Source organism: Moschus berezovskii, chromosome 2, assembly GCF_049115385.1.
Source record: "Moschus berezovskii isolate FMDL1 chromosome 2, NW_MosBer_1.0, whole genome shotgun sequence".
Classification (NCBI taxonomy): Eukaryota; Metazoa; Chordata; class Mammalia; order Artiodactyla; family Moschidae; genus Moschus; species Moschus berezovskii.
Genome location: NC_142461.1, coordinates 42,168,829 through 42,184,085, shown reverse-complemented (window position 1 = coordinate 42,184,085; position 15,257 = coordinate 42,168,829). Strand labels below are relative to the sequence as shown.

Sequence of the window (15,257 nt, the reverse complement as noted above, 5' to 3'; positions counted from 1 at the left end):
ATTTATAATCACTATGTCAAATCCATGTGATTCCAGCTTTAACGGCAAGCATTCATTTATTTATTAAACACTTATGACAAGTCCATCATTTTCTGAGAAGCTACAGAGAATATTAATAGTAAAAGACAACTTTTTTTCCCTTAGAAGATTACAGTCTATGCAGTGCATGTGTGCTCAATTGCTTAGTCTTGTCAGACTCTTTGCAACTCCATGGACTGTAGCCCACCAGACTCTGTCCATGGAATTTTCCAGGCAAGAATACTGGAGTGTTTGCCATTTCCTCTTCCAGGGGATCTTCCTGACCCAGGGATTGAACCTGCATCTCCTGTGTCTCCTGCACGGGCAGGTGGATTCTTTACCACTGAACCACCTGGGAAGCTCCATAATCTATGCAGTGAGATGCACTCAAAAGAAAAGAAGTGAGTAACTGGAGGATTTTACCCACAGCTCTGAGCACCCAGGCTCCCCCAGTCTCACCATAACCAAGGACAGGCCCTCCGTCCAGAACAATGGATGTCTTCCTCTTTGTGTCCCCTCCTCTGGCCAGTCCTAGCCTTCAGAATACAGCTTAGTTGTCACCACATGCAGATTCCCAAAGGCAGAGTTAGTTCCATGCTCTTTTGAGGTACTCTGTGCATTTACCTGTTTCAACCCTCATTAGAGTCTACTTTGCTTGTTCTTCTGCTCTCTTCCCTCTAAGGAAATAAGCTCCTAGAGGGACTGTTTGTTCTTCATTATATCCAAAGCCTAGCACAGTGTCCAGAAGTAAATAGCAGCTTAGTAAGTACAGGAAGCACAGTCAGAACTGTACAAGGAACAACAGACTGGTTCCAAACAGGAAAAGGAGTACGTCAAGGCTGTATATTGTCACCCTGCTTATTTAACTTATATGCAGAGTACATCATGAGGAACGCTAGGCTGGAAGAAGCACAAGCTGGAATCAAGATTGCTGGGAGAAATATCAATAACCTCAGATATACAGATGACATCACCTTTATGGCAGAAAGTGAAGAGGAACTCAAAAGCCTCTTGATGAAAGTGAAAGAGGAGAGTGAAAAGGTTGGCTTGAAGCTCAACATTCAGAAAACAAAGATCATGGCATCTGGTCCCATCACTTCATGGCAAATAGATGGAAAAACAGTGGAGACAGTGTCAGATTTTATTTTTTTGGGCTCCAAAATCACTGCAGATGCTGATTGCAGCCATGAAATTAAAAGACGCTTACTCCTTGGAAGGAAAGTTATGACCAACCTAGATAGTATATTAAAAAGCAGAGACATTACTTTGCCAACCAAGGTCCGTCTAGTCAAGGCTATGGTTTTTCCCGTGGTCATGTATGGATGTGAGAGTTGGACTGTGAAGAAAGCTGAGCGCCGAAGAATGGATGCTTTTGAACTGTGGTGCTGGAGAAGACTCTTGAGAGTCCCTTGGACTGCAAGGAGATCCAACCAGTCCATTCTAAGGGAGATCGATCCTGGGTGTTCATTGGAAGGACTGATGCTAAAGCTGAAACTGCAATACTTTGGCCACCTCATGCGACGAGTTGACTCACTGGAAAAGACTCATGCTGGGAAAGGTTGGGGGCGGGAGGAGAAGGGGACGACAGAGAATGAGATGGCTGGATGGTATCACTGACTCGATGGACATGAGTTTGAGTGAACTCCGGGAGTTGGTGATGGACAGGGAGGCCTGGCCTGCTGTGATTCATGGGGTCGCAGAGAGTCGGACATGACTGAGCGACTGAACTGAACTGAAGTACATACTGCCTACATAAATGGCTTCTGTGATAGCAACTCAATTCTAGGTTGTCTACCCAAAACAGGTGACTAGATTCACCTACCAATAATTAATTTTTAAAAATCACTAAATTGGTACTTAAGTCTACACAGTGATTTCTAACAGCCATAGCCATTGGCCAAGAGAAAGTATAATTTAGAAGCTTTAAAATGTTTGAATATCGCCGTATATCTCATGAACATCAAACGTTTCATGGGCTTCCCATGAGGTCCAGTGGTTAAGAAACCGCTTTGCAATTCAGAGGACAGTTCAAATCCCTGGTTCTAGAAGATCCCACATGCTGCAGGGCAACTAAACCTGTGAGCCTTGAAGCCGGTGAACCTAGAGTCCAAGCTCCACAACAAGAGAAGCCACTGCAATGAGAAGCCTGCACAACAAAATTCCAGCACAGCCAAAAATAAATACATATTTAAAAAAAAAGTTTCACCAAATAGAGTCATATAATTTGCCACCCAAGGTCTATTTAGCAAATAATGGTTTTTAAAAAACATTAAAATAATGTTTTTTAATAAATTTAAGAACGCATTAAAATCTGCCTTTTCAACCTCCTTCTAACTCTAGGAATTCATTAATTTATCCATTAGTCCATCTTTCAGCATTTGCCACAAGATGCCAAAGCTCTTGCTAATGATCTCTATGCCATTACAAAGTGTTTAATTGCAACATGTTAAAAACAACTTCTCTCCAAATGTCATGTTTTTTACATCAACTTGTGATTATTTTTTCTATTTCTTTGAATTGTAGCATTTTAAAAATCCTACTGAAAGCCAACTTTCCATCTTCTTTTTAAATAATCACCTACCTGTTCTCCATTTTCAAATCCCTCTTTTACTAAGCCCAATTCAATCTTTACAGCTCTATTTTCAATTCCCTGATGTGTTCAGACTTACTTTATACACTATAAAAGGAAAGAATGTTCGGGGAAAATGGCTTTCTGCTTCGAATCTAACTTCCTTCTTAAGAAGTATTGTTTAAAGACATAAAGATGGCTAATAAACACATGAAAAAATGCTCAACATCCCTCATCATCAGAGAAATGCAAATCAAAACCACAATGAGATACCATTTCACACCAGTCAGAATGGCTGCTATCCAAAAGTCTACATGCAATAAGTGCTGGAGAGGGTGTGGAGAGAAGGGAACCCTCTACCACTGTTGGTGGGAATGCAAACTAGTACAGCCACTATGGAGAACAGTGTGGAGATTCCTCAGAAAACTGGAAATAGAACTGCCATATGATCCAGCGATCGCACTCCTGGGCATACACACCGAGGAAACCAGAATTGAAAGAGACACATGTACTCCAATGTTCATTGCAGCACTGTTTATAATAGCCAGGACATGGAAGCAACCTAGATGTCCATCTGCAGATGAATGGATAAGAAAGCTTTGGTACATATACACAATGGAGTATTTCTCAGCCATCAAAAAGAATGCATTTGAATCAGTTTTAATGAGGTGGATGAAATTGGAGCCAATTATACAGAGTGAAGTAAGCCAGAAAGAAGAACATCAATACCGTATATTAACGCATATATATGGAATTTAGAAAAATGGTAACCTGAACCCTGTATAAGAGACTGCAAAAGAGACAGGCATTTAGAACAGTCTTTGGGACTCTGTGGGAGAGGGTGAAGGTGGAATGATTGGAGAGAATGGAATTGTAGCATGCATATTATCATAAGTGACCAGTCCTGGTTCGACGCATAAATTTTCCTCTGTTCATTTCTTTGCATTTGTGCTTTTTTAATAAAATTCTTTTTTAGAAATAAAAAATAAATAAATAAAAAAAAAGAAGTATTGTTTAATCAAATAATATTTGATATTATTTAATATCAAAATCACTTGTCTATAAACTGGGAACTACCATTAATATGGTCTTCTCTATCTTAAAAAAGGTTCCCCTTTTTTAATTAAAGAAGTAATCATGACAAAATTACTAAAACAGATTTCGGGGGGAGGGAACCTACAATTTTTTTAATGTATATCTAGCCTCCCAACACTGAAGTTCTTTACTGCTACTCCACCAAAGGCGCAGTTCACGTGGCCTTCATTCATTGACATTCATTGTAAAATAAAATTTGAGGAAACATATAATGTATGAAGGCCACGTAATCTTAATCAAATGTCTTATAGACCCTTATATTTAAATATGATCCCACCGAAACACTATCCCATTGTCTAATCCATTTAGAACTACACCTTTTAATATACAATGAATATCACTTAAAAAGTCTTAACCAGACCAAATTTATCACTACAGTAGATACTATCTTCATCTGTGGAAATAGCTTGCTTAGAAAAAGAATACAAACAAGTCTATGCTTCCTTAAAGAGAATTAAGGTAGTTAAGCACTCTCAGCAGCACTAGAATATATCCTTTAATATACCCTTATTATTACCAAAAAAGCAAAAAATACCTAAGAGACTCACAGAAAGAAATTTTTCATGGCAAACATATCCATATAGTAGAATTGAAGAGAAGGAAATATGGGTAGCTGTAACATCTTTCTCAAAAATCCTCCTTGTTATTATGTGAAAGTCGCTCAGTCATGTCCAACTCTTTGCAACCCCACAGACTACATAGTCCATGGAATTCTCCAGGCCAGAATACTGGAGCGGGTAGCCTTTCCCTCTCTCCAGGAGATTGTCCCAACCAAGGGATCGAACTCAGGTCTCCAGCATTGTAGGCAGATTCTTTACCAGCTGAACTACAAGGGTATCCCTTGATATTATATGCTGAGTTTAAAGAAAATTAAAACAACTCCCTTCCATAGTTTCTTTCTTCTTGCAAATACAGAGGAATAAGACATTAGTAGGAAAAACTGTAAGAAAGATAAGCTTTTAACAAAAGCAACCTACAGCCCTTTTGGTCTTCCAACAGCAACTAGAAACCAATTTGCAAAATATGAACATTAGTCTCTTTGGGACTGCCACTGTATCACCTCCATGTGAAATCTCTGTGTGTCATTACTGCTCTTTTGAGTCTCCTGTTTCAGAAGCATGTTCATTTCACTGCCACACTATTTTCTCCTAATTGCCATCTGTAATTTTATATAGTCTACCCCTTTTTAAGGGCCCGGACCTACAATATACCTTACAATTTTTTCCTAATCCAACGTGAGCCTAAATTCTCAGAATACTAGCTAATATATTTAATACAAATGAAAAGAATTTTTCTTATCCCAGATCATATAAAGTCTGAAAAAGCTTAAAAAAGTCTGAAAAAGCTTAAAAACTTAAAAAGTGTCCCATTTGAAGGTTGTTTTTTTTTAATGTTTTGACTACATGCAGCATAGAAACGTGAAACTAAACAGATGAGAATATTAATTTAAAAAAAAGCAATATCCCACACATCAGTGTTAGACTCAGAAATTATAAAAATCTATCAACTCCTGTGATTCAAAGATCAATGAGAAAATCTGCCTATCATCCCAAAATATAAACAATATTCAACACAAAGTGCAAAGGAGAGTATTTTAAGCTAAGTTAAATGCTTATTGAATGTCTCAGTTCAGTTCAGTTCAGTCGCTCAGTCGTGTCCGACTCTCCACGACCCCATGAATCACAGCACGCCAGGCCTCCCTGTCCATCACCAACTCCCGGAGTTCACTGAAACTCATGTCCATCGAGTCGGTGATGCCATCCAGCCATCTCATCCTCTGTCGTCCCCTTCTCCTTCCGCCCCCAATCCTTCCCAGCATCAGACTCTTTTCCAGTGAGTCTACTGTGTGCCAAATACTGTGCTCAAATAGTACTGTGCAAATAAGTCTGCATTATGAATTTCAATTAAAATGACCTTTATGCTAGTTGAGCTTCTTACCTAATTTATTAGAAAGGTAAGGAGAGCTCATGCAGCAGTGGAGAGCACTTACTGGCTTCAGAGGGTATCAGAGATGGGGCTTAAAGCGGGCTCAGCTCATTACTAGGTGTCTGACCTTGGGCAAGTTATTTAGGTTTCAGTTTTCTCAGTTGTAAAGAGGATTCTAATAGTATGTACCTCATTGAGTCACTTAGGAGAATTAAATTAGGTATTTCAATATGCATGGTACCCAGCACATAGTAATCACGTAATGTTAACTACTATTAGAAGCAGTTAAGTAGTGGTTTATTGGTATTATCATTTTAATCAAAGATCTGCAGGGCTGAAAGGCAGTCTCCAGCTGCTGGTGGTTCTCTGAATGAGACAGTGTAATTCTCCAGTAAATCAGGCCCTCCCACCTTCTTGAGGCTAGAGTAACAGAAGCCACTGAAAACTGTTTCCTATTATTATCCATATTAAAAATCTAATATTAAAAATGTTTTCAACACTCTATAGAACATCTAGACACTGGCATTCTTGGGATGAAAATAGTAGCAGAATGAGCAGTGTTTGATTGGGTTATGGCATTTATTAGCTCCAATTAAGAATCCCTAACAACAAATGCTTTCCGAGTTTCTATCCCTGCCATGGGGTCACTCTCAATTGTTACAGAAACCCTATATTGCATGACAAAAAGAAAAATTAAGTTGTAGCTACAGTTCTTTTGTTCTAAGAGTCTGAAATTCATGGCCCCTTTGTTGCTCAGTCCCAGGTGTTCTTTTCCATCCTTGTCTCACTTGGCCTCTCTGGGCATGTGACGCCACTGACCACTTTCTCTTTCTTGAAAAATCTTATTTTGGGTTCTCAGTCAGTGGCTTCCTTTCTCGTGGTGCTCACACATAAATGTCAATGTTCCCAAAGATGCTTTCAATCTTGTTTTATAGGGATGCAAGATGAAATGCCTACATGTGCCACAGAGGTGGGCCAAGGGCAGACTGGCAAACTTTGCCCATCTAAAGGCAGCAGACTTAAACCAGTTTCAACAAGTTGTTGGAATTAAAACACACACACACACGGACCTATGGCTTCCAGATCTTCCAATTTTTAAAAAAATACAAATCCAAATTTTCTCACAAAAATCTTCCATGTCAGTAGCTCATTTAAACTATTAAAACACAAGGTATGTGATCCTGAGCAAGTTATTTTACAAGTCTATTTCCTCATCTATAAAATGTCAGTGATAAAAGTGACACAAACAGTGACTGTCAAACAAAAACTTTAACCAGCTTCCATTTTAATGTCCGTTCTACATTACCCCAGGTTTCAAGCTAAATATATAAAACTGTAAATATCTATAAATATATTTTACTGGAGCAGGGTCCAGAAAGTTTATCAGAGTCCCAAAAGAGACTAAGAACCACTAAGTCAAATTTTTCTACTTCTACAACTTCAGTTATCTATACAAGGATGGATCCCAAATCCACATCTGATTACCCGAAGAAGACCACTTTACCTCTGTAACCAGCCTCTTCACTGACTTCTCTCCAAGCCCATTGCCATTGCCATCACGGTGGTCCAAACCTTCAATCTCTTCTCAGCAGCTGTCCACTTACCCTCCTTTGTTCCACTTTTTTACGATCTGAATCCTCTAAAATACAAATAATTTATTTGGCCAAAGACCTACATAAATGTATGAGAAATCCAAACCTCTTAACCTAAGTACAGACTCCTTAGGACCTGACCAAGCCAACCACTCCCTCTCCCATTAAAGATTCCTACTCCCCCAATTCCTACAATTTGCAATACAGAATACTCCTTTGTCAGGTCCCACCTCCTGGAATGCCTATCTAACTCCTCCTATTTGCTCTGGGCAGAAACCCACCCCCCTGGAAAAAAAAAAAAAAAAATCCTTATTTCTTGCCCCAGGCCAGAGTAAATAGGCTTTCCTTCCTCCAAGCTAAACTATCCCTCCTCAAGCAATGTTGTAAATGTCAACTTTATTTTTCTTCTCCACTAGACTAAAAACTCCTCAAGGGCAAACAAAGTATCTTTTTCTTACAAGGCCCAGTTGTTTTTCAGTTGCTCAGTTGTATCCAACTTTTTGTGACTCCATGGACTGCAGCACGCCAGGCTTCCCTGTCCCCCCATCTCCCAGAGTTTGCTCAAACTCATGTCCACTGAGTTGGTGATGCCATTCAACCATCTCATCATCTGTTGACCACTTCTCCTCCTGCCTTCGATCTTTCCCAAACCCTAGAGCTACCACTAAAGAAGCCGATGTGATAAATGAACGAAACAGCACAGGCTTCAGCAAACCCTACCATCACCTCACATAAGCATCCTACCTTCCCAAGATGAGCCTACCAAATCAGCCACAGACTATTCAGCTTTTCAAAGCCATGCAACACACACACCTGCACACATAGAGCTTCAAGTTTAAAAGGAGCTAGAAGAATATCCACCTTCTTTGCCCACTGGTGAACTTACTTACCACTTCCTTACATTTACCAACTCAAGAGTTCAATGGTAGAGACTAGGCTAACATCGAGCTGCTGAAACTTTCTGTGAATATACTGCTAATTTTTTACTGGCACAAAAATATTTATTTGCCCCATGAAGGTAATTATTATATTGTATCTGTACTCAAATACTTACTAGTATTATTTATATACGCTGAGTCAAGCACTCATTCACACTGAAAAAAATTCACATCGAGAATATTAAAAATCTTTAAAGGAAAATATTATACAAAGACCACATATGAGGCTTTATGTGCAGTTCCTCATTTAATCACAACAGCCCTATGAAGGTGTTATCATCACCCCCTTTCACAGATGAATAAACTGAGACTTAATGAGATTAAGTAATTTATCCAAGTCACATAAGTAGGATTCAAAGCCAATGTGACTCCACAGCCCAAGCTTTTAACCAACACAAACTATCAGTTCAGTTCAGTCACTCAGTCATGTCCGACTCTTCGCAACCCCACGGACTGTAGCACACCAGGCTTCCCTGTCCCTCACTGACTCCCATATACAAAGAACAACATCGTTAAATGGAAGATCCTGAGATCACATGGTATGCACACACAGATCACAAAATGCTAATCATGGTTATCTCTTGAATAGAATGAAAGTGTTAGATGCAATAAGTGTCCAACTCTTTGTGACCCCATTGACAGCAGCCCACCAGACTCCATGTCCGTAGGAATTCCTAGGCAAGAATACTGGAGTGGGTAGCCATTCCCTTCTCCAGGGGATCTTGTGCACCCAGGGATGGAACCCAGGTCTCCTGTATTGCAGGCAGATTAAATGGAATGAATATAAGTAAATAGTACCTTGGACTTCCCTGGTGGCTCAGACAGTAAAGAATCCACCTGCAATGCGGGAGACCCGGGTTCAACCCCTGGGTTGGTAAGACCACCTGGAGAAGGAAATGGCAACCCACTCCAGTACTCGTGCCTGGAAAATCCCATGGACTGAGGAGCCTGGTAGACTACAGCCCATGGGGTCACAAAGAATCAGACACTACTGAGCTACTTCACTTTCATTTTCAAATATTACCTTTAATCAGAAAAAAAGTCAAACAAGAGAGACAGTAAAGAGAATAGAAGAGTAAAGTGGCCGGAAAGTGAAAATGAAAATTGCTCAGTCAAGTCCAACTCTTTGCCACCCCATGGACTATCCAGTCCATGTAATTCTCCAGGCGTGGGTAGTCTTTAGCTTCTCCAAGGGATCTTCTCAACCCAGGGATTGAACCCAGGTCTCCCGAACTGCAGGTGGATTCTTTACCAGCTGGTGAGCCACAAGGAAGCCCAAAGTGGCCAAGGGGAATAGTATAGAGCACAGAAGAGTCAAGTGGCCTAGGTGAGTTAAGAGTCAAGTACATAAGAGTCAAGTACATGAGTTACCTTATCTAATCTTTATATCAAAAAAGTTTTTTTCTTTTTACAGATAAAGCTGAAGAACCTGCCCAGTGCAAGAACTGGCTGGGATCAGCACTCAAGGCCCAGTTCAAATGTGGCTGACTGTAGGGTACTATGCTACAAATAAAATGCAACCAAAAATCTGTATTAAAACCAAGTCACATTCAGGGGAAGAAACCGAACCAAGTAACCGAGCATCCTAAGTGCAATCAGGGGAAAAAAGAGAGAAGTGGGAAAAGAGTATCTCTCTGAGTGTCCCAAAAAAGTCAGGACCAGTCACTACAGCTGAGGTTCTGGGACAAACTCTACCTGATGGAAGTGAGAAGAAGACTCCACTGCTATTTGTTTAGCAAAGCACAGAGCTGATTAGCACAAATTAAATGGGCTTAGATGGAACACCATTGTATATGCAGTGGAGTATCTCCTTTGGGGACAATTGGCTGACTCCAACCCAATATCACCCATTCATCCATTGTTTACACATTACCGGGTATGTGGTGGGAAGAGACTGGGTGCTACCAGTCTGAGAACTTTGCAGTCTAACTGTATCCAGATATAAACGACCTCTCCTTACCCATAACTATGGTGCCAAACCTGGATAGTGAGAGCTGCTAACTCTGGGGGAACAACTCAGGTAAGAATGAATGGATCAGCCTTCTGTTTTTTTTTTGAAGTGACATGTTTAATTTTGGGTGCGTTGACTTAGAAATTTTAAAATCCATCTAAACTGTAACTTCAATTCTCTATAATACTATTAACATGATTTACTGAGAAAAATGGTTTGGGGTAGGGTATACAAATTTCCTTACACAATCTTTCAGAGGAAAGAAAACTTGATTACTTCAGATTTATAAATGAAAATAAACATCTACTTTTGAAACTAAATATTTAATAGTGAAAAAGTATACTACTTTAGCCACTTAAAATTAATTCAGTACTTGCCTTGGAAGTCTTTTTAGTTTCAAATACAATGTAACTTTTTAATTATCAAACCCACTATTCCTTCAAAAATATAGCCCATGGAATGATTAGATCAGGAAAGACTGCAGGGGTGGTGGGGTACAAAACTTTTGGGAATTGTACATATATAGATTTTGAAAGTCTGGGAATATGAAGCCAACAATATACCTCAAAAATATCAAATTAGGAAGCAAAGAGATTTTTTTAAAAAAACCTCAAAATGTCCTAAGAGATTCATAGACTGTCTTCTTCCATACAGTATGCTCTAAAAATAAGGACAAACTATAACATAAGTAACAATTTTAGGTACACAAGTATATGAAAACATCCAAATCAACAAGCAATTTCAATAAATCAATAAAGTTAAATCACCATTAAATGTAATTTACACTTTTTGTATGAAATCCACACAGTTTCAAATATCAAGCCTTTCTTTCTTAAGCAAAATACTAAATGGCTGGATGGCTGTCATTGTAGAGAAACAGTTTTGTTTCAGGCAAACAAAAGGAAAAGGAGACACATTTAGTAAAACTCCACAGAAGGAATCTCCCTTCCACGCGGAACAGAAGTCAGCACTCATCCTGTGGTGGGTTACCCACTGCCCTGCAAGTGCCAGCTTCTCCTGGATAATAGTACTCTGGGGGCGAGTGGTCAGAGTGTGGAACACCTCTGCCAGCCAACTCCACAGCCTGCTACCAGGCAGAGCACGCATACCTACGCACAGCCTCCTGCCCCAGGTCCACTTAAAAAGAGCTGAGAAGAAAAGAGCCAATAAAAGAGGAAAAACCACCTCCCCAGACAATCCCACGCTGGGGGCTGGTGGGGGGTGGGGGCGGGCAGGGCACATTAACATTTGACTTCCACACACTAAAGAACACCAGGAGGTTAAATGGAGCCACAGGAAACATCCCATCCCCGAAAACCGGGAAATCTAGATTTGGAAATTTAAGTTTTACACATTAAAAAAAAAAAACTTTCAAAACTCACGGCACCAAAATATAGCTAAAATTAAATCCGTTTACACATAGAGGGAGGGAAAAATACCCAAACCACACTGTGTTCAGTTCCCTGAGGGCTCTTCCCACAGACCCTTCTGAGTTGCGGCAATAACAAGTTTCCTTTAAAATCCCCCACTTTTCTATTTCTAGGGTCGAACAGAAGAGTATCACAAAAACCCAAATAGTTACTATCAGAAAAAAATAAAAGGACGATCCTTAAACTGTAGACCTTGTTTCACGAGCTGCCCTGCCCACCTCCACTTCCCTCCACATTCTTAGTGCTTCCCAGCGGGGTCCGTCCTGACAACCATGGTCCCCGCCTTGGGTCCAGTCCCCGCGTTTGTTTTCCCGGACAGTGACCAAACAGGACAGAAAACTCCTCCATCTGGGGGCTGCTCCAGACATCCAGCCCCCCGCTCCCTCCCTGACAGTCTCCTCCCCCCTCCCTGCATCTTTCCCTCTGCAAGGCTCTCCAGAAAAGGGGGCTCGGGACTCAGGGAGTCCGGGATGGGAGGAAGGGTGGGTGCTCGGTCTGAAAATAAACACCCTCGCTTCCTGGGGTAAGGGCTGAAAAAGCGATTAGAAAAGCCTGCCCAGTAGAAATACCACCTGAATGTACCTCCTCCCTTTCCCACTGCAACAAGCCCAGTCACTAACTAATCAGCTAAGACAAATCCCTGGAAAACTTTTGCAAACGGGCAGAGAGGACCCTCTCCCCAGCCGGGGGGCTCCCGGGGACGGGGCTGGAGTTTGCAGCCCTGGAAGGGCTCACCGGGGAACGGGGTGGGGCGCGGGCGAGGGGTGCAGGGGCGGAGTACCTTCCACGGACAGGAACTGGCAAAGAGTTTCAAAATAGCCGAGTGCTCTCCCCCACGCCCTCGGGGGTCGCGAGAGCTAGGACCGGGGCTCCCCGAAAGGAGGCCAGCCCCCAATTCGGGCCTAAAAGGAAACTTTCCGGGCCGCGGCTGCACCTGACTCCTCCACCGCCCCTCCACCCCACCCCACGCCCGCAAGGCCGCCCGCCCCGCCCCGGCCTGGGCCGCCCGGAGCGCAGAGGAGGGGGAGAAATAAATCCAACTATTACCGGAATCGGGGGTGGGGGACGTCGGCGAGAGACTCGGGGGAGGGGGCGGCTGGACGCCCATTCCCCACTCCTAGGCCCTGCCGCCCCTGTCCCGGCCGCCCCGGGCCTGCCGCCCCGCCGGGGAACCTCCCGGGGGCCCGCGCAGGATTCGGCCCAGCGGCGCTGCCGTCCCGCCCCGAGGCCCCGGGGGACCCGAAGGGGCGCGGGGAGGCCCGGGGTGCGGGGGCAGGGCGCTGCCGCTGCGGGGCCCGCCGGCCCGAGGCCTAACCGGCACCCCCCGCCCCCGCCCCGCTCCACACCCCTACCCTGGCCCGCGCAGGCCGCGCCGCTCGCCCCGCTCCGGCCCCGGCTGGACCCCTGGCCGGCGGCCCGCCGTCGCTGCCCGTGGGCGCCCCCCAGGCCCCCGAGTCCCCAGCCCCCGCCACCCCGGCGCCGGCCCGCTCACCCTTTCATTCTCTGCCCGGGGCCTGGCGCGGGCTGGCGAATCCCCGGCCTCACGTAAGCGTGCTCGCCGCCCGCCCTGCCTGCGCGGCCCAGCCCGCCGCCCTACGGGAGCCCGGGGATGTGGGCCGGGCCTGGGGCCGCTTCTGCTTACCTTTCAGCTGCTTTTTTTTTTTTTTTCCTCCTTCCCCCCTTTTCCCTCGGCTGGGCTGACAGATCAGAGTGAGAGGCGCTGGCAATGGACTAGGAAGCTCGGCTGCCGCTGCTACTGCTCCCCCCTGGGCTCCGGCGAGAGCCTTTCCCTGTCAAGCAAGAGGGGTGAGGATCATATTTTTATTTTGGAAACTAAAAAGTGCTCCCAGGGTCGGTGATTATTAAGGGGAAATCCCTGAATATACTCTCCAGCCAAGAAGGCAGGGCTGCCGGGGCTGCACAAGAAGAGGCGGCAGCCTCCTACAGCACCACTACAGGCACTGCGAGGACATAACACCAGAGACCCGCTCCTCTGCCCTCCGAAACGACAACTTTCCTACCATCTTGGAGGCAGAGCAAAGGGGGGCCGGGGGGAAAAGTGCACCCGCTCCCGATAAAGTACAAATTTCTACTTCTCATCTCGGGAGAAAAGTCCACACCGGCCGTCTCCACCGGCGCCTGGGGGAGAAAGCGGGGAAGAAACTGGGGGTGCCTGAGAAACGTTTGCGTTTGCTCCAGGGGGGAAAATGTTTCTGCATCTTCTGATGGAAAGAAATCTTTTACAAGACACAGGTTTTCCGGTGATTACTGTTTTCTATTTAATTTTTTCCCCATGTTCGTGATAGCGGTATTTGAATTATTTTTCAGACTAATAATGATTTTTTTTTCCATTACAGGTGTAAGTTCTGGGTTTGATGGTCAGTTTATAAATTTGAACTTCGAGAGACTTCCTAGCCACTTTATTTGTCTGCTTATTTATACATTTTTGTGTATAGAGATTTGTTTCCTTATATAAAAAAATTTGTGCTATATATTCCCTTCCAAACTGAGATTGCTGGAAGACAATTTTAAAGGGATGTCTTTTGTCTCCTTTTCCCAAAGCAATGCAAATAAAACCTATTGACTGTCCAGAAAGGCAAGATACAGCTGTTTATTTTTCACAGTGTAAATTAAGCAGAGATCACCGGGGGGTTAAATACAACTCAAGTATAACTGACCATGTTTCTAGAAATAATCCTAACGCTCTTATGGTCTGCTTGTGAAGAAAGATTACTGGAAAACTGCAAATTAAAGACAGCTTTAGATTTTCTTTAAGTAAAATTGCTTACTTACAATTATATCCAGGTATTTATTTTTGTTGTTGTTGTTTAGTTTATATCCTTTAAAATTTAGATTTTTGGTGCATTGCACATGTTGCTGTCCACTTTCTGTGTCACAGAATTGAGAATGAGTGTGTCTGCTTTTGTTAGAGTTGAAATGTTCAGAACTTGCAATGTGTTGCCAAGCTATGAATTACTTTTAATATATTGCAATGGATGTCATGAATCAGCTTTTCTTCAATAAGCAAAAGGTTAGTAGATAGAGGGGATCAAAGCTGAGAGAACAGAACAGAGAGATGAAGGACAGAAGGGTGCTGCTCACTTGCAACAATTCCATAGAAATCTTACTGGAGGAGAACAAATTGCAGAGATATTTTGCTTTTTTGTAAAGAAAGAGAAGAATACTAGAAAATGAACAAAAGATCTTTTTGTATTTCTACAGGGAATGATGACTCTTGTACTAAAAGTTATTTTTCTGATGCAGATTCCCTGACATAGTGGAAATGAATTTGTAATATCAGTGCCTTGTATCAGTAGAATATTTAATTCCTTTAATTTAAAATTGACTACAAAGCATTTAGAAATAACTGATGACTCACTTTAAAATGTTTATTTTTTGAGCTTCCAAGTGTCAAAATTCCCATAATGTTAAAGTGAGTTCGTTTAATGCATATAAAAGATATTAATTATTTTCATTCTCACCCGCATCTTTATTATCTCAGTTTGAATACAGTACCTGAATAGTCTTGTTTTTTTTCTGGAGTTTTTGCCTTACTATTTGCTAGAAAAATCTAAAGTAATTAAAGTAAAATTAACTGATTCTTAACATCTCAGAAGCCTCAGTTTTAAAGTTGTGTTCTATTTACAGTTTTGTTGTTTTTTCAATGTTTAGAAATCAAACACTTTGGTCCTAACAAGGAAATCCGTTCCCTTAATGAAATCTAGTGGAGTTGAAAAA

General features: G+C 42.5%; 2 protein-coding genes across 9 annotated transcripts in view; one reads left to right on the top strand and one right to left on the bottom strand.

The window, feature by feature from the left end:
* The window catches only part of INO80D (INO80 complex subunit D), a 71,366-nt gene extending 58,076 nt beyond the window's left edge, over window positions 1-13,290 (bottom strand). For 3 of the 8 annotated variants that reach the window (XM_055397540.2, XM_088828099.1, XM_088828100.1), the window contains exon 1: window positions 13,162-13,290. The gene's annotated coding sequence lies outside the window, so the exon portion shown is untranslated. Of the gene's footprint in view, window positions 1-7,112; window positions 8,850-12,300; window positions 12,322-13,011 lie in introns of those variants that run through there. The other 5 variants (XM_055397541.2, XM_055397543.2, XM_055397545.2 and 2 more) reach the window with 4 other exon arrangements.
* Window positions 11,792-14,114, top strand: LOC129538554 (uncharacterized). Its single transcript, XM_088841280.1, has 5 exons — window positions 11,792-12,001; window positions 12,641-13,064; window positions 13,224-13,325; window positions 13,413-13,780; window positions 13,877-14,114. The coding sequence occupies exons 1-4, from the start codon at window positions 11,792-11,794 to the stop codon at window positions 13,595-13,597; spliced, it is 921 nt and encodes a 306-aa protein (XP_088697406.1). The 3' UTR covers window positions 13,598-13,780; window positions 13,877-14,114.
* The last annotated feature ends 1,143 nt before the right edge of the window (window positions 14,115-15,257 follow it).

Bases quoted from the DNA above. Each gene is read 5' to 3' on its own strand.
- LOC129538554 (XM_088841280.1), top strand. From the start codon at position 11,792: ATGGTCCCCGCCTTGGGTCCAGTCCCCGCGTTTGTTTTCCCGGACAGT. The intron at 12,002-12,640 runs GTGGGTGCTCGG...CCCCACTCCTAG, and splicing joins AGTCCGGGATGGGAGGAAGG to GCCCTGCCGCCCCTGTCCCG. The intron at 13,326-13,412 runs GTGAGGATCATA...TATACTCTCCAG, and splicing joins TTCCCTGTCAAGCAAGAGGG to CCAAGAAGGCAGGGCTGCCG.